The 23342-nt window shown below is 41.1% G+C and overlaps 1 protein-coding gene across 6 annotated transcripts in view; it reads right to left on the reverse strand.

The window, feature by feature from the left end:
• Positions 1 to 23342, reverse strand: part of ralgapa2 (Ral GTPase activating protein catalytic subunit alpha 2) — a 93656-nt gene that overhangs the window by 47840 nt on the left and 22474 nt on the right. For 4 of the 6 annotated variants that reach the window (XM_063499060.1, XM_063499061.1, XM_063499065.1 and 1 more), the window contains exons 4-25: positions 20895 to 20952; positions 19465 to 19508; positions 19150 to 19330; positions 18856 to 18971; positions 18032 to 18170; positions 17432 to 17640; positions 16657 to 16896; positions 15950 to 16132; positions 14677 to 14811; positions 14429 to 14577; positions 14191 to 14302; positions 13726 to 13963; positions 13169 to 13348; positions 9706 to 9852; positions 9240 to 9362; positions 6737 to 6822; positions 6555 to 6645; positions 6169 to 6342; positions 4889 to 5068; positions 4004 to 4197; positions 3647 to 3745; positions 2967 to 3122 (exon numbers count right to left, since the gene is read on the reverse strand). In XM_063499060.1, coding sequence (XP_063355130.1) covers positions 2967 to 3122; positions 3647 to 3745; positions 4004 to 4197; positions 4889 to 5068; positions 6169 to 6342; positions 6555 to 6645; positions 6737 to 6822; positions 9240 to 9362; positions 9706 to 9852; positions 13169 to 13348; positions 13726 to 13963; positions 14191 to 14302; positions 14429 to 14577; positions 14677 to 14811; positions 15950 to 16132; positions 16657 to 16896; positions 17432 to 17640; positions 18032 to 18170; positions 18856 to 18971; positions 19150 to 19330; positions 19465 to 19508; positions 20895 to 20952 — 3234 coding nt within the window. The remainder of the gene's footprint in view (positions 1 to 2966; positions 3123 to 3646; positions 3746 to 4003; positions 4198 to 4888; positions 5069 to 6168; positions 6343 to 6554; positions 6646 to 6736; positions 6823 to 9239; positions 9363 to 9705; positions 9853 to 13168; positions 13349 to 13725; positions 13964 to 14190; positions 14303 to 14428; positions 14578 to 14676; positions 14812 to 15949; positions 16133 to 16656; positions 16897 to 17431; positions 17641 to 18031; positions 18171 to 18855; positions 18972 to 19149; positions 19331 to 19464; positions 19509 to 20894; positions 20953 to 23342) is intronic. The other 2 variants (XM_063499064.1, XM_063499062.1) reach the window with 2 other exon arrangements.

Consider the following 23342-nt stretch of genomic DNA (forward strand, 5'->3'; position numbering starts at 1 on the left):
GGCAGATGGGTGCTCTTTCAACACAGGCATATGCTGTATTGCGGAGGGTTCTGCACAAACTGCTCAAGTATGTACAGTATAATACAGCACTAGTGAAGGGCGTAAAAGGATGCTTGAGAATTTCCAGACTATATTTAGCTGGTAATCTTACAGCAAAGACACTCATTTCTTCACTATTGACGGACACAGGAAATACTCTTGGGGAAAAAAATATATATAATTAGTTTAAGAATAAAAGAATGCAGCATCTAAGGCGGAAAGATTGCTGTCTCTCTTATCTGAGTCATGCATGCGCATATTTGCGTATGAAGGCAAGGTCCAGGCTCCAAACACCTGCCTTCTTGGCCATAAACTTGTGTAAATCGGACAGTTCAAACATCAGCCCGTTTCTAGCTGAACCGAAGGGCACCTTAACAAACACAATTTCTCTCTCTCTCTCAATCACACACACACACACACAGTACCACTATCTATGTGCGACATTAATCACCCAGAGCTTTGGTAAACAGGGAATCCAGGTGAACAAAAGAATAGAATAAACACAGAGAAGACTAGTAGGAAGTCAAACCAACACCAGCAACACATGTGGAAAATTGGTGGGAAGAGCTTCGGGATTGAGGGCCCATTTTACCCTCGTTTTGTTGGTAATTGACCTCTGAAGCATAATGTGTAGTGCAGTCAGAGGTAATTAGCAGGCAACAAACTGTTTCTTGATTGCCTGAAATGAGCATTTTAGAGGAAGCCACAAATGTAGAATGCAAAGTGCTTTCAATTGTACGTGCAAGTAGAGGGAACCTGATTTGAAGTGTGTGTATAGAAATCAGAACAGAGAAATGTGGAAAGGGAATAACCGCATGCGGCGCTGTGTTGGCAGTAGGAATAGCCCCTGCATCAACAAAAGGTGCATTAACGTAACTCTGAATAGAGCCACCTCAGGCCTTTTTATGTGGCCTCATTTTCACGAAAGCAAACGCTTTCCACCTGCTGGCCCCTGGGGTGATGGGGTTCATTCTGGCATTACATCACTCTGCACAGAGTCCCAAAATTTACCAATTTAAATGTACAGTTTAGCATGGGGACATATTTCCTATTGTAATTCATTCACAAGTTGTAAGAAAGGGATAATAACCTACCTGCAGGCTGTTGTAGCCACGAGCAGTTTAATCAACAGCCGTGTCGGTGGCCTACGGGTCAACCTTCACATTTTAATCTGACACTATATAAATTATGCAGCAGCCTCCTTTTAGGGAATGACAAGATGAACCGAGTTAAAAGGAGCAGCCAGCTCTGCACAGGTGCTGAAATCTGTGTGTTTGTGCAAATGATGTGATGTGTTAGTGCTTTCGAGCCCTTTCTTTAACCTAAAGAATAAAAGGTGAATAGATGCATTAAAGCTTTGTGTGCACTTATTATGTTTAGCAAAATATGCTGTTGACTATTGCACTCCAGATTGCAGACCTATTAGATAGATTACTGCCATTGTGCGGTGGTCATGCTTTTGTGAGACCAGTGACCAGAGAATGACAGACTATCAGGACAATAGCCCTGACCTTGGCACTCTGTCAGTTGGAAGGAGAATCCCTCCAAGGGAAATGTCATTTTCCTCCAAGCTTAGTTGATTTTATTGGTGAGGATTTACACTGGGATTCCCCCTGCTGTCTATAAAGCATGGCTGTTTAAGGCAGACTGTGTTACTCCATTGACAGGCAGACTATACATTCAGCATTCATTCATATAGTGCAGCTATATAAAAAGACATGAGAGATGCTGTTGAACAAAAAGACCAAACATCTTCAGATGTCTAATATTAAACGCACAAAGAAAAAAATATTTAAAAAAATAAGTCCCATCATTGGAGCCTCCTGAAAAAGCTTATAAATAAAGAAGCTTAAAAAAAATTTGTATGCTTTGAAAGAAATCAAAATCGCAAATGTTTTATGTGCATTGGGGGGGGGGGAGTGAAGGCAGAGAGGAAGGAGGAGGAGGAGGAGGAGAGTAAGAGCCACTTTCTTATGTTAAGCAGGCGTGCGGCTGTCCTCTATTGTGTGGCGTGAGGACTCTTTTCTCTGGCCAATTTGAGCATGCTTCAGTGGCCAGCCTGGCTCTGGCCCCCCAACGCATTATACAGAGCCACAACAAAAGCTTGAGAATGCTGCCTGCTCTCTCAGAGTGCCCCCCTCATTGCTCTACTCTGCACTACGTTCCCCAGGCTCCCCTCCCACTCCTTCACACACACTCGCATACACAGAGGCAGGCGGGCCAGTCTACTCCGGGCCCCCGGCCGACGTGTCAGTCTAACGGAGCGCGACAGACGTCAGTCCTTAATTAATCACGTATACGCAGCAGGGGCTCAAAACATTATTTAACGACATGGAAAACATTCTAATAAGCTTGTCACACAGCCAAAGCGCAACAGAAACCCGGCCAGGAGGGCATATATAAATCTATAGTCCTTTATATACACACACGGTAGCATGCAAAACATCTCTTACACACATTTTCATCTTCACTTTTTTATTTAGAGGAACTCCATTCATAACCACTCAGCTTTGCGCAGAAGCAATGGAGCAATGCCAGATCTGAATACTAGGAAGGGTGTGGCTGAAGGAGGTGGAAGATGCCAAAACACAGTAACATTCCTCATCACCTTCTTTTTTAATAAAACAAGGGTCACAATCATAAACCTATATAAACTGTGTCCTCACTCCTGCCAGGAAACCCTTGAACTTAACTCATCACTCCAAACACATAACTAGTACTGACACAAGTACAAAGATTACAGCAAATACAACCAGTTGAATACGACAAAAATCACACATTAAAAAAGGTAAATGGCAAACTGACAAAAACAAACAGCCTTAATTGCTTTCCAGTTTTTAATCAGGGCTGATGCACATTGATTTGACCAATGCGCCATCTACTGGAGGAAAGAGGAACAACTGACACCTTTCGTGTAGAAGCCTTACCGGGTCATCGCTCGTGAAGCCCTTGTGCATGATGTGGTAAAGGTGCACCAGGAAATCACTGTTGGGTAGCACATCCTGGTGCCTGGTCATCATCTCACAGATCAGCTTGTAGGCCTGCAGTTTGCCAGCCTTGTACTCTGCTGGCAGCATGGTGGCCTAAAGAGGGGAGGAGTGCCATTATGAGGAGCTGGAGACACTTAGAATCTATTAAGCTGCAGCAGAGGCTTCAGAAGCTGATGCATTTTGTCCCCCACCCATTAAAAAAATACAATAATCCAACTCCAACCACTAAATTTTCCCTCATACAGAGATAACATAGATTGAGGCAACATTCTTCATTTTATTGGTTTGCATAAACAGTTTGATTAGATAATACTAATATGTTCGTTGCCGCCAAGGCTAACCATTCGGCTGCATTTATTACTTTTTGCTGCTCCTGGAAATGTAATGATATTGCTTTCTGAGCATTATAAGATCCTCCAAGATTTTTTCCCCCCAAATAGCGCCGATTGAGACATTCACTCTAAATGCTTTAATATTTACTTTTAATGATATGACAGTGGATCCGGCAATCAGATTATAAATTATTTTTAGGTTTTAGTATTTCATACATACTTTGTGTGCACACTAACATATAAAAAGTTTTTTGAACATCTGCTGTGTCTTTGCGTTGTTCATACCCTGAAAAGCCAGGACGCAAGCATTCGAAGAGGTGGGATGAAGGCAGGTTGGGGCGGAGAAGACTGGTTGTCCACACTAATCCCAAGATTGTCCCGAATCTGTAAGCACACATTCCACTTCATTGAATAACACATCATATCTAATGTTTGGTTCAAACTCTCCACTTTGGGAAGTACAGAATACAATCTCTGATTTAAAATGTCATATTTATTTATAGAAATTTTACCTGTCTTTGACATAAAGAGGATTTAAAAGCATCACTTTGATGTAGGCTTTTTTTTTTTTTTTTTATGCTCGTGTACACATAACATATGGTATTACTGGTTTATCATCAGCTGATTATGTCTTTATTATACCTTGGCCAGCTTGTGCCAGAGCTCATAGAGATAGGAGAAGACCTTGGCATGGATTTTGGGGCAGCGGATATTGTTGATATCTCCCAGGATACCCAAAATTCTCCTCCACAGGACAAAGGCTGAATCAGCATGCCAGCCAGTCAGAGTCCCACCAGCAATGATGCTGACATCATCAGCCAGAAACTCGCTGCTATCTGCATGGTCACATAGAAAGAGTAATGGGTGATGTGGGTTACAGAAATTATTATTTGGCAACACTTTGCCAGTACCAAGAAAGACTTCATTTTATTCAGCTGAATGGATTCAGTCAACAAATGCAGGCCAACTTTATACAATTATAGTAAAATGATTTGACTCTCAAAGCTAATGCGTCGTTAGAGCAGCTGTTGACCAAATCCTTAAGTTATCTGGTGCATTTTCCCCAAAGGCATTATGCAAGTGAATAAAACACTCAAATACTTTTGGGAAACAGGCAGAAACCACATGCATCATCCAAGTGAATTGTGGAAGGACAGTGCCACCTAGTGGGCAGCAGGAGAGCAATGAGAACCTGAGGGAGTAAAGGCTTGGAAATGACAGAGATGATAGTGTAGCTGATGTGAGGTGATTAAAATGACTTCTGAAAGTTTTTTCTGTTTCACTGTTTTTAAATTTGGTTGCAGGAAAAAAAGACAAAAGATTGCTCATTTGTTTACAAGAAGAAACAAAAGAACAATTATTTTGTATTATGTGTGCAGAATAATGACAAAGCAACTACTTTAAGGAAGAGTAGCATCAAACCAAACAAACAAAAAGAAAATAGAAAAATCTACAATTTAAGACAAAGAAGTGAAATGCAGATAAAGACTGTGGTCTACATGATGAGTAGCAGCCAGGGAGCAGTACCCAAGTGGTGTGGCATGTGTAAGACAGACTGATGCATGGTGTCGTCCAGGGGGCAATCCCGTGGGCACTCTGTGTGCACCAGCAGGGCTGGTGAAGCGGGGGGATTCTGGGGGTAGTGGTTTTGGTGGTTGTGGTGGTAGGACGGATATGCGGAGTGGGTAGGGAGAGCACACTCAGGACCTAAAAACAACAAGTGGACATGGATCAAACTGGGTTTGAGGAACAGAGCAGAGGGGCAGTGATCACAATGTGGGAAACACAGAAGTTCACGTACAAGGGTGGGAAGGGCAGACAGGGGGACGACAATATCTGCATACATGAGGGGGGAGGGAATAAATAAATAAAAAGCCTCAAAGCTGAAGGGATGTTTTGGTAATCTCCCCCCTCACAAAAATTGACAGGTGACAAATTAAAGAAAAAAAAACAACAAAAAACAACAAACCAGCTAATTCAAGCCCCTCCTCCATTTTTCCTGGCTAATGAAACATCTCTATCCCGATGGGAGTAGTCTCCTCCAACATGACAATGCTCTCACTGAATGAAAATTATGTGAATCACATCCTATCCACAGTCACCACTTCTCTTTCTATCTGATTACACATGAGACAGTGCCTAATAATAATAATACCTATGAGTTTTTGCACCTGTGTGTTGCACAGCATCAGAAAACCAAATGAGGGAATATTTCCTGGAACAAATGTATTCTATCCCTCCAAGGGGCAAAGAATAAAATGATGCTGTGGTGGTTCTTCTCCTTACTACAACAGCACATCTTATTTTTTTTTCCTTTAATTTGTCAAACATCTGTAGATTCCTTAAACAAACCAGAGACCACAGGTTACTTTTCCTTTCATAACATTTCCACTTTTCAAATACCACAAACTCTGAGCAGATTTAAAATCTTAAATTGCTTGGTTAAAGAAGTCATCTAGCCGATATTAGGTTGTTTAACCTTCCTAAGATTGATCAATCTATCAATCAAGAGCAACGTTACAGGAGCCATCAAAACCCAGTTTAAACTGCACAACTGCTGAAGTCTCCCAAATAATTTAATCACTGTGATGAATGGTCACAAAGGGCTTCCTTTTATAATAATGAGCACATTAGCTCTGTTGCTAACTATTATATGTATCAAACCAGCTGCAGGCTGCAGACAGACATAGACCCAAGTACTCTAACTGGATTTGTTAGCTCAAACAAACTGTAACAAGCACAGACATACAGAGACATTTAATAGAGACACTTGCATCAAGATTTAGGGGCATGCTGTGAGTTTCTACCTGCTAAAGCTTCATTATGGCTGAGCAGCAGGCTCCCCTGGCTCTGAGGATCAGCTGTTACGTCCATGTGTGCAGACTGTGTGGACTGATTATCAGCTTCCTCATCAAACGCCTGCCAGGTAACTTCAGCCTCATTGAGGTAGCCGTTGGACATCTCGCTACTAACACTCTCACCTAGGTAAGGTGAAAAGATTAAATTCATGAAAGAAGAGAAGCAAAAGAAGCTTCAAATGGAGCCTACTAGCTCTGTAAAGAAAACTGTAACATCCAATGCAACAATGACATATTTATATGCTATAGTCTTAGAGTATGCTGATGAAAATTCACATTTTTAAAAAGCAATTTATGTTTAACATTAAAACAAAACAGTGATTGTAACTTCTAACTTTTCTCTCTGAGCTTGGGCCTCGTGTAGTTTGCGTGTCCCTCGGTATTGCACTCTGTCTCAGCTGAGCTGCTGGTCCGTCGGATGAGGATCTACAACAAAGACAAACATTAAAACAGATGAACCAAGCGTTGATCAATCTTATTTTAAGCTAACACGATGGTTGAGGATGAACGTTCTCACCACTGGTGGTTCACTGCTCTCAGTCCTGCCCTCAGACATCCTGCTATCAGAACCACAGGAAGTAGGCGAGTACTCTCTCTGCTGGACTGAAAGGCAACAAACAGTTCTGATTTGGTCTCACTGATTGAAAGCCAACGAGGCCCTACCAAAAACTGGAACATGTTCAGTTAATCCCTGTAGCCCTGATCTTAATTATAAAAAATAAATAAATATGTTTAAAGCAGGTCACCCAACCAATCTGAGCAATCAGAGCACACAGGCATTAGTCAGGAAGGTGACCAAGAACCCGATTATCACTCTGATCGAGCTCCAGAGCATCCAGTAACGCTGGAGACAGGAGAACCTTCTAAAAGAACAACCATTTCTGCAGCACTTCAGGCCTGAATGGTAGAGTAGCCAGATGGAAGATGCTTCTCAGGTAAAAAGCACATGACAGCCCACCTGGAGGTTGCCAAAAGGTCTCTCATCTGATTAGAGCACTTCGCTCTCACACTGCAGGCTTACTTGTTGTTCCTACAGTATTTAAAAGTAGAATGGGAGGCAGAGCCTTCAGTTTTCAGGCTCCTCTTCTGTGGAACCAGCTTCCAGTTTGGATTCGGGAGACAGAGACTGTATCTCTACTTAAGATTAGGCTTCAAATTTTCCTTTTTGATAAAGCACATAATTAGGGCTGGATCAGGTGACCCTGAATCCCCCGTTAGTTATGCTGCAATAGGTGTAAGGCTGCTGGGGGATTCCCACGATGAACTGAGCGTTTCTTCCTCAGTCACTTTTTTTCACTCACTATGTGTTTGTACACCTCTCTGCATTTATTTGTTAGTACTAATCTCTGGCTTTCTTCCACAGCATGTCTTTGTCCTGTCATCCTCCCCTCACCCCCAACTGGTCGCAGCAGATTGACGCTGCTCCCTAAGCCAGGTCTGCTGGAGGTTTCTTCCTGTCAAAATTGAGTTTGTCCTCCCCACTGTCGCCAAAACGCTTGCTCATAGAGGACGTGATTTTTTTTCCTTTTTATTATTGTAGGGTCTTTACCTTACAATATAAAGCACCTTACAGTAACCGTTGTTGTTGGGACACCGTCCCTAAAGTAAAGCACGGTGGTGGCAGCATCAAGTTGTTGGGATGCCTTTCAGCTGCAGGAACTGGGGGATTAGTCAATCTACAGAGACATGCTTGATGATAACTTGCTCCAGAGTGCTCTGAACCTCAGACTGGGCTGAACGTTCATCTTCCAACAGGACAAGAACCTTAAGCACACAGCCATGATAACAAAGGAGTGGCTTTGAGACTCTCTGAATGCCCCGAGTGCCTCAGCCAGAGTCCAGACTTGAACCTGACTGAACAACTATGGAGAGACCTGAAAATGGCTGTGCACCAAAGCTCCTGATTCAGACCTCAAGCTTGACAGTTTCTGCAAAGGATGTATCTCTGAACTAATTAGCAGACACCTGTTTCTGTGCAATGCAGCTTCTAAACCAAGCTGACTAGCGCTGGCTCATAAATCCACCGTCTCATCACTTAAACAATGATAACATCAAAGATCTCTGACATACAGTTTAAGGTCTGTTTAACTATTCATGCTTAGAAATCAAACACACAAGGCTTAGCTGCTAAAATGAAAAATTCCAGTTGACTGTAATGTAAATAATAAAGTGTTCACACTATATAAGTCCATTCTCACATCATCTAGTTGAAAAGAAGAATAATGAATATTACATTTCTTTAATTTGCTTACTGAGCTGTTTTTTCTAAATGGTTGTTTTTGTACATGTATGTGTAAATATATGATGTTCAAACTCATTTGCAAACTCAAGCTGCACGATCACATCAGCTGTTTCTGCTCCAAGCTTATCAAGTGCAAAGAAGTCAGTAACTTCCTGTTTATGAAAATCAGACTAAACAGAAAAATTCAATTTGGTGTTTGGCCTGTTCTTCATATCCTTTTTATCACAAGGTTAAAATTTTAACTATGAAAAACAAGCTGTTATTTGCTTTTTTTGTATTGCTTTGAAAAACCGAATAAGATTAATACCTTAATATTGCACTGGATAGTGGTGTAATAAACAGACAACTGAAGTGACAGATTACTTCTCTTTATAAAGAAACTGCAGGGTTAATTTGTATCACAGCTGAACACACAAACTGAATAAAAGAGGAGTAATTCCACTGAAAATAGTTGAATAGTCCTAAAAAAGGAAATTATCCAGTGAGCAATAGTTCTCAGTAAGTGCCAAACTGCTTTAAGTGGATAGGAAGGCAACAATAACTCAAATAACCACTAATTGCAACCAAGGTGTGCAGAAGAGCATCTCTGAATGCCAATAACTGAAACTTTGAAGGAGATGAGCTACTGCAGCAGGAAACTGAGGCTACACCTTGAACAGTCTCAGCAAAATTGGACAGCAGATGATTGGAAAAACATCTGGTACTAGTACAGTGTACCTAATACAGTATTCAGTGAGTGTATATAGAAGATTAAAAAGTGCTTTGTGCTTGTATATACCTGGTAAGGTTTCAGACAGCTGTTGGGTGATGTCTGAGGTGCTGCTGCTACGCGGCAGAGGACTGTCTCTGCCTCCCACCTCCTCCTCTCCCCCACACTCTGACAGCTGACACTCCTCCACATCTGACAGTCAGGTAGACAAAGACATGGTCAGGCAGAGGTGCAACACGGATCAAATATCATGGAAACACACTGGAATGTGACTTGCAGACACTGTACAGACAAAGATTTCACGCATATGAAACATGGTGAGGAAAAACAGGGCATGCAAACATGCAACGGTGATACATACACAGCACAAGGCACCGGGGCAATCTTGAGAAATGCATTAGTAAGATCATCCAACAACATGGTTTAAATAAAAAGTTCAGGGTGCTATGCGAGAGACTGTGACTGAAAATGAATGGGAAAGGCTGGGCGAAGGTCACGCAACACGCAAATACATGCAGCTCTCACAATACTTTACCTGAGAGTCTGTGAGAGCAAGCAGAGTTACCAGAAGAGATACCAGGCAAGAAAGAGCTCACAGTGTGGAGCAGCATAGGAACACTTTTAGTAGTGGGCAAAGCCTCGTATAGATGAACACAGTTGCTGATGGACTGGCTTCGCTTAGCTTCCATCAGGGAAGGAGAAAGAAGAGGAAAAAGAAGAGAGACAGCGGGAAGAGAAAAAAGGTAAAGGAAAGAAGCAAATATTCAATGATAGTAAAGTACAAAATGCTGCAAAGAAGCTTCTGCTAATAAATTCAATTCTGATCATGAAAATGGAGCAACTGAAGCACAGCAGCACCGGAGTTTGATCTAAATATAGTCGCACGTGAGTCACAGGTTAAAATACAACGGCTTTAAGAGAGAAAATTTAAAAAAAAAAAAAAAAAAAAGGGGACACTGTCACAAAACTGAGATTGAAAGATTTTATACAGAAAAAATATAGAAAATCATAACACAAATCAGCATAGCAATACCACAAAATCTACCAAATATAAATCACGAGGGAAAGAAATCAAAACGCCTGGAAGACAATAAAATAAAAACGGGTAATACACATTTCTCAGATAATGAAGAAATACTGTGATTGTGTATAATGTCAAATTTTATATTTTATTTTACTGTGAAAATCTCTGGTTTTAAATGTGCAACAGAAATAAAGAAATTATATAGAAAATGAGCACGAATGCTCACTAAAGATCAGTGATGTCTTGATTCTGAATTAAGTGAACTCCAACATGTTATGATTATTTAAAAGCCACGTGACCCTTTTAAGATGATCATGAGGAGGCGTTTTAATTTATTCCTAAATAATGACATACTGCTGACATTCATTTTAAATTAAAAGATACATTTTCTGACATGTAGTAACATATTTGTAAATGGCAATACGTGACTTCCAGTGTGCAGTATCTACAGTATTTCTATACTGATCTCCTTATCAGCTAAAACGCATATCAGTATAAAAATATCTATAGACTAGTACTCTCTCCTAAATCCATGTAGACTCAAATGATGATGATAAAAATATTAATTTGTGTAGTTAAAATTCTCATTGACTGACACACACACACACACACACACACACACACACGTCTGGTTTGCTATCCTCGTGGGGACATCCCATTGACATAATGCTTTCCCTAGCCCCTTACCCTAACCCTAACCATTAAAAATGAATGCCTAACCCTAACCCTTACCCTAAACCTAACCATAACCTAATTGTAACCCTGACAGTAAAACCGCATTTTGAGTGTGAAAATTGCTTTCAACCCCGAGGGGACCTGGATTTTGGTCCCCACGGTGCAGAAAGTCCCCACCAGGATAGTAAAAGTCAGATTTTGGTCCCCACCAGGATAGTACGAACCCGTACACACACACACACACACACACACACACACACACACACACACACACACACACACACACACACACAAAATCTCTTTCAAGGGCAACCTAAGAAAAAGAGCAACAGAACTCATCCATCCATCACACATATACAACTCAGGGTGGCAGGATGGCTGCTGTGTATCCAGCTGTTACAGGGTGAGAGTCGGAGTACACCCTGGGCAGGTCGCCAGTATATTGCAGGGCTGCACACACACTGTGCAGTAAAATCCAACGGTAGATATAAATGCTATGCACTGCTTTTGTTTCTTGGACCAGCATGTTCACTTAATGTATTTGGCAGAAACACACAGCGATGGATTTCTGTACGTAAATGGTTGAGTAAAAAATTAAAAAATAATAAAAATAATTACCCGTGTACACGCCAAGCTGAAAACATTTGATCTCACTCTCTGTATTATTCCATGAGACCTGATAACCATCTCATCTCTGGCAGACTGAGAGCCGGTTCAACTGGGTCCTTGAAGCTGTAGAAGCTTAATGAGTACCGTAATGAATTTTTGAGCCCCTTCCTCCGTTATCAAGACATGATCTCAGAACAATATTAGTTTGCATTTGCATGCTTAAGTGCAACCAAGTTTTGACAGTTGTCAATGCTGAGGCATTGCCATTGTGCCTGGATAGCACTTCAGGTTTAATCTCAAAGCGAGCAGAGAAAGAGGACAGTTCTATTCTCTGCTTTCAGCACACTTTAATTATGCCTTTCAGTGAGAGAGATACATCGTCTCCTCCAGCCCGCCACTGCATCCCATTTATGCATATTAATGAGCATTAATTACACTCTTAATGAAACTATCAAAAACTGCCATGCAATTGATGTGTGGGCCTTCTCTTGAGGAGTAGGGAGGAGGGCTGCTCAGCCTTTGAAGATCAATGTGGGAGAAATCCAATTAGGCCAAAGAAAGGGAAGGGAATTTCAAGCGGTAGTGTTTCATGTCCATCTTTGCTTGCACGCAGATACAAATAAACAGACCAACATAATAGGTGGATAAACATGTGCATGGGACACATAATAGATTGGAGAACACACACACACGCACACACACACCCCACAACCTTAAACGTGACCTTACTTGAACCCTTAAATGTGTGCGATTTAGATTGCGGGCTCTTGCTTTTCGCCTCCATAGGGAAGACACGTCTCCATAATGAGACTGTGTAGACAAACAAATTTAGGTCCCCACAACATGAGTAATACCTACACCACACACACACGCCCCTTCTAAGATGTCATCCAGGCACAATTACGTCTGCTCCTCGCTCAATGAGCTCGTCATTTCAGAACATTGGCGGTAATTGGTGAGGCGGAAGGCCAGGGAACAAAAAGGGATCATCTCTGTGTTTTATCCCCCACATTAAGATTCTGTCTAGACAAAATTAAGAGGAGCAAGCCAGACACTGTAGCTTCTTACTACTCCACTGCCTTCCAGCTCAACTTATAATTAGCCTGCCACTTTCTCATCAGATAAGGGGTGTTTGCAGAGTCCAAAGCTGGCCTCTGACATGCTGTCACGGGGACTGTGCTGTATGCCTACAATCCAGTTGACATGGAAACATGTTGACACTGGGTAGTGACATGTGAGGGAAACAATAGGTGCCATCTGCTGGCCTCTTTGTCTTTGGTGTCAGGGCTTTCAGAGACACCTGGGCCAGTGTACACACGGACCTGTCTGAAGACTTTCACACACAATAATACTGTCTGATAAACCCTGTGGTCTAAAGTTGTGCTTCAAAGGGTTATCAGTATGGTGTTAGAGACTCACACAAAAGCTGAGGATAATACTCTGTGCGTATGGAACAATGCTTTAAAAACAACAACAACACACATTTAAAACACAGCTTAGTTTCCTGCTTTATCGCATCAAAATGCAGCCTAAATGCATCTTAAAAAATGCAATCATAACAAGATAATCCGAGCCATTCTCTTCACCTGTCAGTGACTTTAATGCTAATGTTTTATATAAAGCCAAGTATTCAATTCATTTTATGTCTGCTTTAAATGTATATGGCTCATATGAGCCACATCTTACTTACCAGAGGCCTTCTGCCGGACATTGTTCCGGGCCTTCTCCACACCCGGTGCTCCTGAAGTAGTGGCTGAGCGAGTCCTCATGGGCTCCTGTACTGGTGGCCCGCCCTGTTCCCCATGATTCCTCCAGCTCAGGGAGAATGAGCGTGCAACTGCTGCTGCCTTCTGAGAGTCCTGGATCACTCCTGACATACGAGGAACAAAACTTAGTGAGTGCTGAAGTGTTCAAGGGCATTTTGTAATGAACACAACTAAACATTTAGATTCACCTAGAGCTGAAAAAATAAGAATAAAAATTAATGGGCCAACCCGCTTTATTTGCCTTTACACAACACAGAGTAGCTGGCAGAATTATCGTTTTAACCTTACATAGGTCACTTTTAAGCATGGCACCTTTAAAACAGGTCAAACACATGTACTGAATCGTACTGGTCAGAGTTAGTCAAGCACACAAAGAAAAACAAAAGACACAAAAAATAAATAGTGTCATTTTTTCAAACATCTTTTCAATCAAATTAAAGCCACTCTAATCTCCCCATCTTTTCCCATTTTGTCCTCTCACCACGTCCTCTCTGCTTCTTCTCCTTCTGTTCACTGAGTTTGTCCAGAGGCAGGTTGGCCATGTCCAGGCCATAAACGGAGCGTGCCAGCACAGCCGTAAGCGAGTCCATGATGCTGGCCCATTCTGTCACCAGCTCCTCCCAGCAGGTAAGAGAGGACAGCACTGCCAGCAGCTCATCCCAAAGCTCCCGGGAGATAAATACGCACAGGTTGGCTCGTACCCACGCCACAATGATGGTCTGGATGCAGGAGGAGAAAAGAGATGATGAATTAGCACCAAGTTACACATACAGTGAGACACAAACACGCTAAATATAGAGCAGGCTTGATAGCACGTGTACGTAGCTGCTTACAAATAAAGACAAATCGCACTGTATTCAGAGCCAAAGAAGAGAGGTGATGACAGATCCATCTCTATGACTGCCTGTTTATCAGAGAGTGTGCAACAAACTAAATGCAACCATACCCTAAAAAGCAAAGATGCTAAACTTTCAGCAAAGCTGTCTTTTCTTTGGTTGTCCTGTGGCCTCTTCATCACAGCCTCTGTGATTCTCAGTAGTACCTGCAACATCTGCTCCCTGCAGAACACGGACAATAAATAAATGACAATAATGTCAATTGAATTCAATTTTTAACAGGGATGAAAATCACAAAAACCTTTAAACAAATAAATAAAAATTTGCACATCTAAACATACTACTAACCACGTCTGTGTATTCATGGAGTGCTCCATGATCATATGCCGATAGATGCTAAGAACACCCTTGCACACCTCAACCTGATTTTCCAGGAGTTTTGGTACATCCTGGCATGGCTCCAACAGAAACACATTGGATGAATTGGTCAGAAACACCTACACGAACGTAAATGTGTGCAAACAAAGTAATTAAGACAACAACAATACTGGAAAAACACTGATTCCAACCATCAGAGGTTATGAACACAGATATACCTGTAGTGTTGGCTGGATGCCGGCTTTGATGTCCCTGTTCTCCTCCTCGGTGATGAAGCCCTGATTGATGGCACTGCTGAACGAGTAGGTCCTACCCCAGCTGGACGACCGCTTGTGACTGTGACTCTCCATCATCTGGTAGAAGACAAGGTCGGCCAGTCAAATACACAGTAGACGTAAACTAATTTATTAAGACAGGTGCTGTAGACTTTATAGAAAAGACCTTTTTTTGTTAATAAAATACATCCACTCTGGTCATAATTATTATTTTTACCTCAGCTGTTCTGTGTTTTGGTTTTCTTGGCTTTGTAACTACAAATATATGAATCAATATCAGAGTAGCTGCTAGAAAACCTATCGTGCTAAATCATAAATAATTTATTTTTATTTTATTATAAATTCTGATTCATCATCATCATCATCATCATCATCATCATCATCCTGTAACAATTGTAGCGTATGTAGCTCTGTATGTTTCTTCTCCAAACTTCTAGATGACTGGTTCAATCTTGATTAAACTTGGTCTATAAACTAAGTAGGGTAACATGATTGGTAACATCTATATGATGATTGATTAAAATATTTAACTCAAATAAGTAAAAGCACTATCCCCAAGGGCTGTTTCTTTTTTCTATGTATTTGTATACACAAACTGCATGACTAAGGCCAGTTAATCAACGTAAGCTGGTTTTATGCACATAAATGCATCGTATCATTTGCATGTTACACGTTTTAGTGTTTGGTGCACCTTTATCATTCTACACCATTAACTGGGGTTCACAATAGGTTGCAGAGACAGGAGACTATTTCTGGACGTTTGCATGATCGATACAGGCTGCAGGTAGTTTCTGTGAATAAAAAATAAAGCTGCTAATTGCTTTGAAGTAAAAATATGCACTTTAAATATTGTGGTAATTAAGTTATTGAGGCATATGATTTATAGGTAGATCAATGTTTACAAATAACAGAAAAGATATGTCTAACAATGAAAGTGAATAACTAATAATATTCTTATTGCATTTCTGATTATTCCAAAATTGTTAGTAATAAAATGTTTTTTTCTGTAAGATTCTCAACTGAAATTGTACCAAGTCTGATACAGGCCTGGAAAAACTACCTGTAAGACGGGTTTTTGAAAGCATGGGGGAAAAAACAAGGGCATAACTCTGATTTTTATACAACCTTTTAAGATTGTTTTATCATTCACGCAGTCATTATATATGTGACAGGTCAATGCAAACTTATTGGCATCTTCATCTTTTGTATTACTTACTTGCACGTGCGTGTTATTTGTCTCGGTGCTGATAATCTGTTCGGAGCATTCGTCCACTTCATCTTCCCGAGCAGTTCTGTCGGGCTCTGCCATGAAAGAGGGTTTCTCCTGCAGGAGCCACTTCCTGTACACTTTGATGACCTTCCTGGTTGCAGAAGCCTCACAGGACGGCAACAAGAAAGCCTTTGCAAAACAAATTAACAAGAAAGAAAGAAAGAAACCATGGCTCATTAGGATTAACCTCCTAGGACCTGGCGTCCACATATGTGGACATCACATTTTGGGTTATTTAGACCAAAATACTAAATCTTGCTCTACAAGGGCCTGATATCCACTTACAAGGACATTATACTGCCACTGTTCTATTGAAATTTTAAATGAATATCCTCCTATGTGGCTCTCATTTTTCTTACAAACAAAAATCAGGTAAAAAAAAAAAAAGAAAATCTGGTAATTCTTTGTTTTTACATTCATCAGGTCCCAATATGCCCAAATATCAAAGAGAAATAAAAAATGCATGCCATGGAAGAGTTTGGGTCTTAGGAGGTTAAAGTTAGTTTTAAATGTGAATCTGTAATTTAATGAAAAGGCCAGCAGAGGGCGACACAGTCCGTGTTACTGCAGCTCATCTTTATTAGAGGCATCTTCCAACAGAAAAAAATACAAAATACTGGCAAAGATTGCAACAGAAGACAGAAATACTCCACCTGGTGGAAGATCTCATTCACGAAGTTCACATTGTCCCGGGTGGAGAGCAGAATGGACTGCACCATGTCATAAACATGGCGGTGCTCCTCCTCAACGCTACACAAACTGGAATCGCTGGCTCGTCGATCTGACAGGGTGCTACTGTTGGAGTGGCTCTTCTCAGGCTCCCCTGCTGGTCCGTTTGTATCCCCATCTGATGTCTTATCCTTCTCCTGGCTGCTACTGCCTGCAGTGACAGTCTGGAAAACACAGGCAGGAACGAGAATCCTTCAGTATGCAGTAGGGGGTACCTCCTCACACGGACCACTACAGTCTCCTTAGTGATTACTTGGCTGTTAGTTGTATTTTATAGCATTTTTTAAAGGGAAATGAACCACTGTAGTAAGTATGCAGCATTCGTCTCTGGATAAATCACATAAAAATCCATTTATTTTCTCCATGACTGATTTAACTTGAATGTGACAGAACTGTTGCAGTCTGAAATAAAACCTTCATGACTCCTGATCGTCGTCATCACGATTTTATTTCAACTATAATCTTAGTTTGAATGCTGTATTGCTTGTGAAGCTGTTGATCAACTATGTGTTTTATATAGAGGTAAAATAACATCTAGGAATGAATAAATGCATGAATATTTGTTCAGAAAAATAAACCCCAGATGTCTTTATACAACTGCTAAAGATGGTGTGCTACAAAAACATCTGAAGGATAAAGAAGACCTTGGAATAACAGAATGGAGAAAGAAGAAATCAACACAGGGTACTGTGTGTTCACCTGGATGAGTTTGGGAATGACCTCGGTGCCGTTCTTTGCGCTCTGCGCTGAAGCAGCACTGCTGATGTACTTCTTCTCCAGGAAGAAAGTGACAAGCCAGGTGATGAAGGCCACACGAGGTGCCAGGTACTGATCCCTCGTGCAGAAGGTGCTCTCATTGTTCCGTGTCACTGGCACATACAAGGGTTTTGGTCTGTGGTGGGGGAGGTCTGATGGAGTAACACAGTGGATGAAGAGTTGAGGGCAGAGGGGCGGTTAAAAATGGAAAACAGTGGGAGAAAAAGACAAAGATATTAAAGATTAAATGTGTTGCTGTGGTGAGGTGTGGTCAGTTTTTCCCACTAAATCAAATTGTTCATTTAAATGATGAAACAGGATATGATTTCATCATTTCCTGTATTTCATGAAACTGCTGCTCAAGAGTAAAGCCGTCACTGTTTTTACTAAGGAAAACAATTTTCTGCACACTTATCTTATTTTCTGTGTTACGGGAAAATAATAAGTAAAGAAAGAGTAGCTGATGTACACTGTGTGTAACTTGAGAGAATACTCCTTTTGTAAAAGCTTCCATATATACATAGATTGGGTTTGTGGCCTTACCTAATAAAGGCTTGTAGAGGTTTGTGAGCTTGGTGAAGGAGGGAAATAAGTGTGGAAGGTAGTACTTCTTGAACAGGGTGAAGAGAAACCTGAAGCCTGTGTCCTGGTTCTCTTTGTTCCTCCATTCTAAACTGGATGCCTGGCAGACAGACAGCACAATAAGGCAGACAAGGTCAGGCTCCAGAGAGAGGAGATGCTTCCAACATCACAGCGACAGTATATTGTTTGCAACACAATAGCATGAAGGTTCCTCTTAGATTAAAAAAAAAATAGTACATAGACATAAACTGTTTGATCTGAGGCCAAATATGATGAAAAACTTTAGACTTAACAACTGAATTTACTTTTTATCTTACAGTGGCACAATATATGGAAGAGACCCAATCATGAAAACATATGAAAGATGAAGCCAGAACAGAGTATGTTCAGATTTGTTGAGCACTCCCATCACACGGCTGTCTATTAAAGACAGAAAAAGCATTTGCACACAAAATTAATTTAAGTATGCAAGTGCATTTGCGCAAATTTTATAACACAAAACTTCATCTAGTCACTGAAAATGTTTGTGTCTGAGGAAATAACTGTACAAAACAAGAGGAATGAATAGTTTAGCTGCCGACTTCATAAAATGTGCTGGGTAAAAGCTGATATTTTGATGATGAAAGAAATAATCAACTAAAATACTTTATCTAAAAGTATTAGAAGGAACCCCAACAACAAGTGGGGTAAAGCAGCCATCAAGCACATCCAAGAATATCCTGCAGGCAGGGTTAGTTATGACAACACTACTATTCTTGCTGCTGTCACACGAAGTGAGTTATTACCTGGATGACCATGTACTTAAGCAGTATTTCTAGGATATAACAGGTCAGGTCATCTGCAGCTTTTTCACCTGCCACAGCTGGAACCAGTGGGGTGATCTCCTCAGGCACCACCTTGGCTGCTCAAATCAACAGAAAGAAAGGACCCGAGTTAATGACAGAAGATAAACCTGCCCAGTATTATAACTGGGTACTTTAGATAATTTCAGTGGCAATCCTCAGCATGTACAAATGTAATAAAATCTATGGTCATTTAAATGTGAATACATAATGTGTAATGTGCTCCTCTTTTCTCACCATCTGGGGGGTTGGAGAAAGGGTTGTAAATGATGGTGTCGAGGGTGCACGGCCCTCTGGAGGAGGGCACAGCGGGGAATCCTGGCACCAGACAGGCAAAGATGAGGAACTGCTCCTCTGCACAGTGGTCCCTTAGGGCCTGCAGCCACAGCAGGAAGAGACGGATCCCCTCACAGCGAATCTAGACAGCGGGAGAAAAGGTCATTTTTATGCATATTCAGAAGGAGACTAATTTTAACAATCCATTCAACTAAAAAAATATGTTCAGTCCATCTTTGTGTGCCAAGATTTTAAAAGCTCAAATTGGGCACTTACTTTGAATGAATTTCCAGTGTGCAGAAGCTTTTTGAGAATAGAACCTGGAGGATAGAAAACGTGACAACGGTCAAAAACCGCTATTCTAATTTTCTTCTGCACAACAAGGAAAGAGACAAACCGCACAAAGCTGTCATCTCGACTCAGAAGAATTGACCTTGATGGGTGGTCTTGACAAACTAGTGGGTAGAGTGGCAAGGCTTCATATTTTCCTGATGAAAATTAACACGAGTTGGCAGCGACACACATTTATGAAGCCAATCTGGTTCCACTGTAATCAAATGAGACATCGCTCTGATTGCTAAATATCTCGGGAGGAAGAGCTCTGCGTGTCTGTGCGTGCGTGATTTAGGACATGCTCTTGACAGGCAGCAGTCTCTTTTGAAGACGTTGTGGGCTGGAAAACACTTTGACTGGTCCTAATATTGATTTTAAGGTGATGATTAAGGTTAAGAATCGGGTTTTGTTAGTGTAAAAGCCAAACCGCTGAACAGGTGTCTTAAAGTCCTGATCAACAGGCCCTTACTGAGGGAGCTTTTGTCTGGTCCTCTCATCAGAATACTGAACACGGAAGCACAGAGCAGTCCTTTCATGGGTTGTGGGCTGGGGACAGAAGGATAACAAAAAGCTGTGCACATTTCCTTCAGCATCTTAAAGGTACGAGTGAAGTACCTGTGACCCTGCAACTCCAAACTAAAAGGCCAAAACCACCAAGTCATTAATGTAATTCTTGAGCTACTCTACCCACCACAAAGAATATGTCACAAGGTGCTGCATTTCCATTAGTAACGGTTCTGGATACAGCACGCTAAGAATTATGTGAAAGAAAAAGTTAACCAGGCTAAAGCACACATATAACAGCACTGCATCTTGACCAGTGACACTTGAACTGATGTGTGGAAAAGAAAATTCTATGCAAGTGCAAGAAAGGCTAAGAGGAAGTTTTAAACCTGCGCGGATTTGTGGTCCAGAGACGGACAAAAATGGTGAATATGTCTGGGGCATCCACCCAAAAATAAGTGTTGATATTTAAAATTACAAGCCTGGGGAGGGGGAAGGCAAATCTGCAACAGTGATCTCGACCTGGACTGTTTAGCTGCCAAAGGCTGACGAAAAACAGTTATAATTGGGGTTATCGCTTCTTGCAAGGGTTTTCCTTTTTTTGTGCAGGACTGAAATCATGCATAATTCAATTACTTATTTGCATTTCAAATGAAGTGTTAATTTGCATTTCCCATTTACATCCCCTTCTCAGACTAATTATTTCCTCCTCATTATTAAAGGCTAAGGCTTGGTCCTGGTGACATTTTTTTGTTCTTAAGTGTAAAGAAATAAAGCGTACACCTACCTGTCAGGTGTTACAAAGAAAACGGTTAGAATTCAAGCAAGTGCAAAATGTTTGATAAAGTGGTAAAACGTTATGTGCATACCTATACTGTGAAACTGCCATCTGTTGTAGATCTTCTCAGGCAGATTCTGCAGGATTTTCTGATGAAAAACAGGAGATGTCATGATTAGCTTTAGAGGAGTGATTAGAGTGGTAGAGAACAGTACCTGCGTCAGGTGTGACAAACAATTGTGGTAGCTAGCTGAAGAATGAGAAATTGGGAAATAAATATATATATATATATATATATATATATATATATATATATATATATATATATATATATATATATATATATATATATATATATATATATATATATATATATATATATATATATATATATATATATATATATATATATATATATATATATATATATAGCAGTGCCCTCTCTCTCCACTTTGCCTAGCCTGTCAGTGAAACCCTGTGACCCCACACAGCACTCATCACCTCACCAACAACAGTTTTACAACTCAATTAGCGAGCTCTAACCTTTGAGCAGACTATCATTATTCCTCAATGCAGCGACCCGTTAACTGGGTCCCTCTGGAAAGATGAAAAAAATGCCCGGGAGTCTGCAGATGTGTGCGGCTGTGCACATGCGGCTAGTTAATAGTCAGTTCATTGCGAGCAACTAATGCTCCAATGACTCACTTCTCATCAAATCCTAATGACTGACCCAGTAAGACTTCATGATTGCAATGCAGAGGTCAAGCCTGTCCTTTACTGCTTTACGTATACAGCTCTGACCCACTCAACCAGACAACCGATGGTGGTCAGCATGATAAAAAGCTCATCTGGTCTTGAGTGCACGAAACAGAGGCGAGAGAAGGAAAGTGAGCATGCCAGGAAAGAAATGGCAAATATTAGTCTCCTAAAGCAACAGATATGAACAGTGGAAAAGAAACTTAGCACTCAAACAGAAACTGGCAGGATAAAAAACTCACTGAAGTGATATACTAACAGCACTCTGTGTTTTATTAGCCATGGACATAACACTGGTCTGACAAATGGTATGAGGTTTATCTTTACCCTGTGCTTTGCCACATTATGCTGAGAGCTGTGGTGGCCCACAAGTCATCTCAGGCTTTGAGTGTCTCCGTTTGTCAACAACTTCCTTCTTCCCTTATCATCTTTAACTTTCCCTTCTTGTCCTCTGAGACTAAATCCCCGTCATTATCAGTGACAGCAGAGAAACTGAAAGGCATACATCATTTTAAGGGGGCGCTGGATGACTATCTGTGCCATTCAACTTCTTTCTGATCCCCAGACTCGATAATATGCGTGTACAGGCGTGTGGCTGCACCTTGGTATTGATCCCACGTGGGATTATTACATCTCCGCAAAGGCTGTGCTGGCCTCCTTCATTTTGTCTCCTTATGCCAGTAGAGACATTATGCTAGTCAGTAACACAGCAGGGTAGCCAGCTTAAGCCTTATGTGTGTGTGCATGCACACAGTAACACTGTCTCTTCACAGAGAATTAGGAAGGGAGAGTGGGAATGAGGTGGAGAAGCTAGCTCAGAAAAACTCCCTGTGGAGCTGGAATGGCGGCCGCAACAATGAAGAATTTACCGGCTGATACGAGGCGAATACAAAATCTGCAGGACTGGATGTTGTTGGAGTTACACTAATCTGCAGCCATACTCCAGCATAAATATAAGGGCATTATTGTGGTCCAACAGCAGCCTTCACACATTTACATGATCCGCACTTAGATTTCCAGCAGTAGAGCCTGAACATGACAGAGAATATGCTGCTTACAGATGTGGTCTACAAGGGCTTTTAGCAGCAATCACAATGCAATGCTTTTAGATGAAATGTTGTACTTTGCATATTGTTTGGGATTTTTGGCAATCACAGAGATGAATATAGCATATATGGAGGAAGGACCAAACACACTAGAGACATAACGAACTAATCTACCTTAAACTGCAGTCAAGGACGTGCAATAATGAGAAAACCAGCCAAAATAGGCAAAACTCAAATTATAACACAGAGTAAGCAGTGTAGGAAATAAAGTGCAATATATAGTGCTTGCATTCAATCAACCAAAAGTGGGCTCTGGGATTACAAACACTTATAAATGAAAAGCACAGAGAGAGAAGACGTCAGTTACACACACCTGCTTTGCTTATGCCACAACAGTGTGAGCCACGTAAGACTGAACAGAAATTTGGCTAACATGCAAATCAGCAAAGTTAAATTAAAGCAAGTAAAATATACAAAACTCCACTTACATGGTGCTTTAAGCCCAAAACACTTGTTTTTATTCTTTGTTTTTAAGAAGAACACCAAAAATATGGGAACAGTGTTACAAAACTGTTTTAATTCCCCTCTGTGGCCAGTAGATGGCAGCAACAGCACATGAGACTCCTTCAGCGCCTTAACGCCAGCTTCTCAGCCATCTGCTACACCTTCCTCTTTGGTTGGCCAAGCCAAGCTAAAGCATTCTAGGGTCCATTTTAAAAACTCTTCTTAATCAGGTT

This window comes from Pelmatolapia mariae, linkage group LG16_19 (genome assembly GCF_036321145.2).
Source record: "Pelmatolapia mariae isolate MD_Pm_ZW linkage group LG16_19, Pm_UMD_F_2, whole genome shotgun sequence".
In the NCBI taxonomy this organism is placed as follows: domain Eukaryota; kingdom Metazoa; phylum Chordata; class Actinopteri; order Cichliformes; family Cichlidae; genus Pelmatolapia; species Pelmatolapia mariae.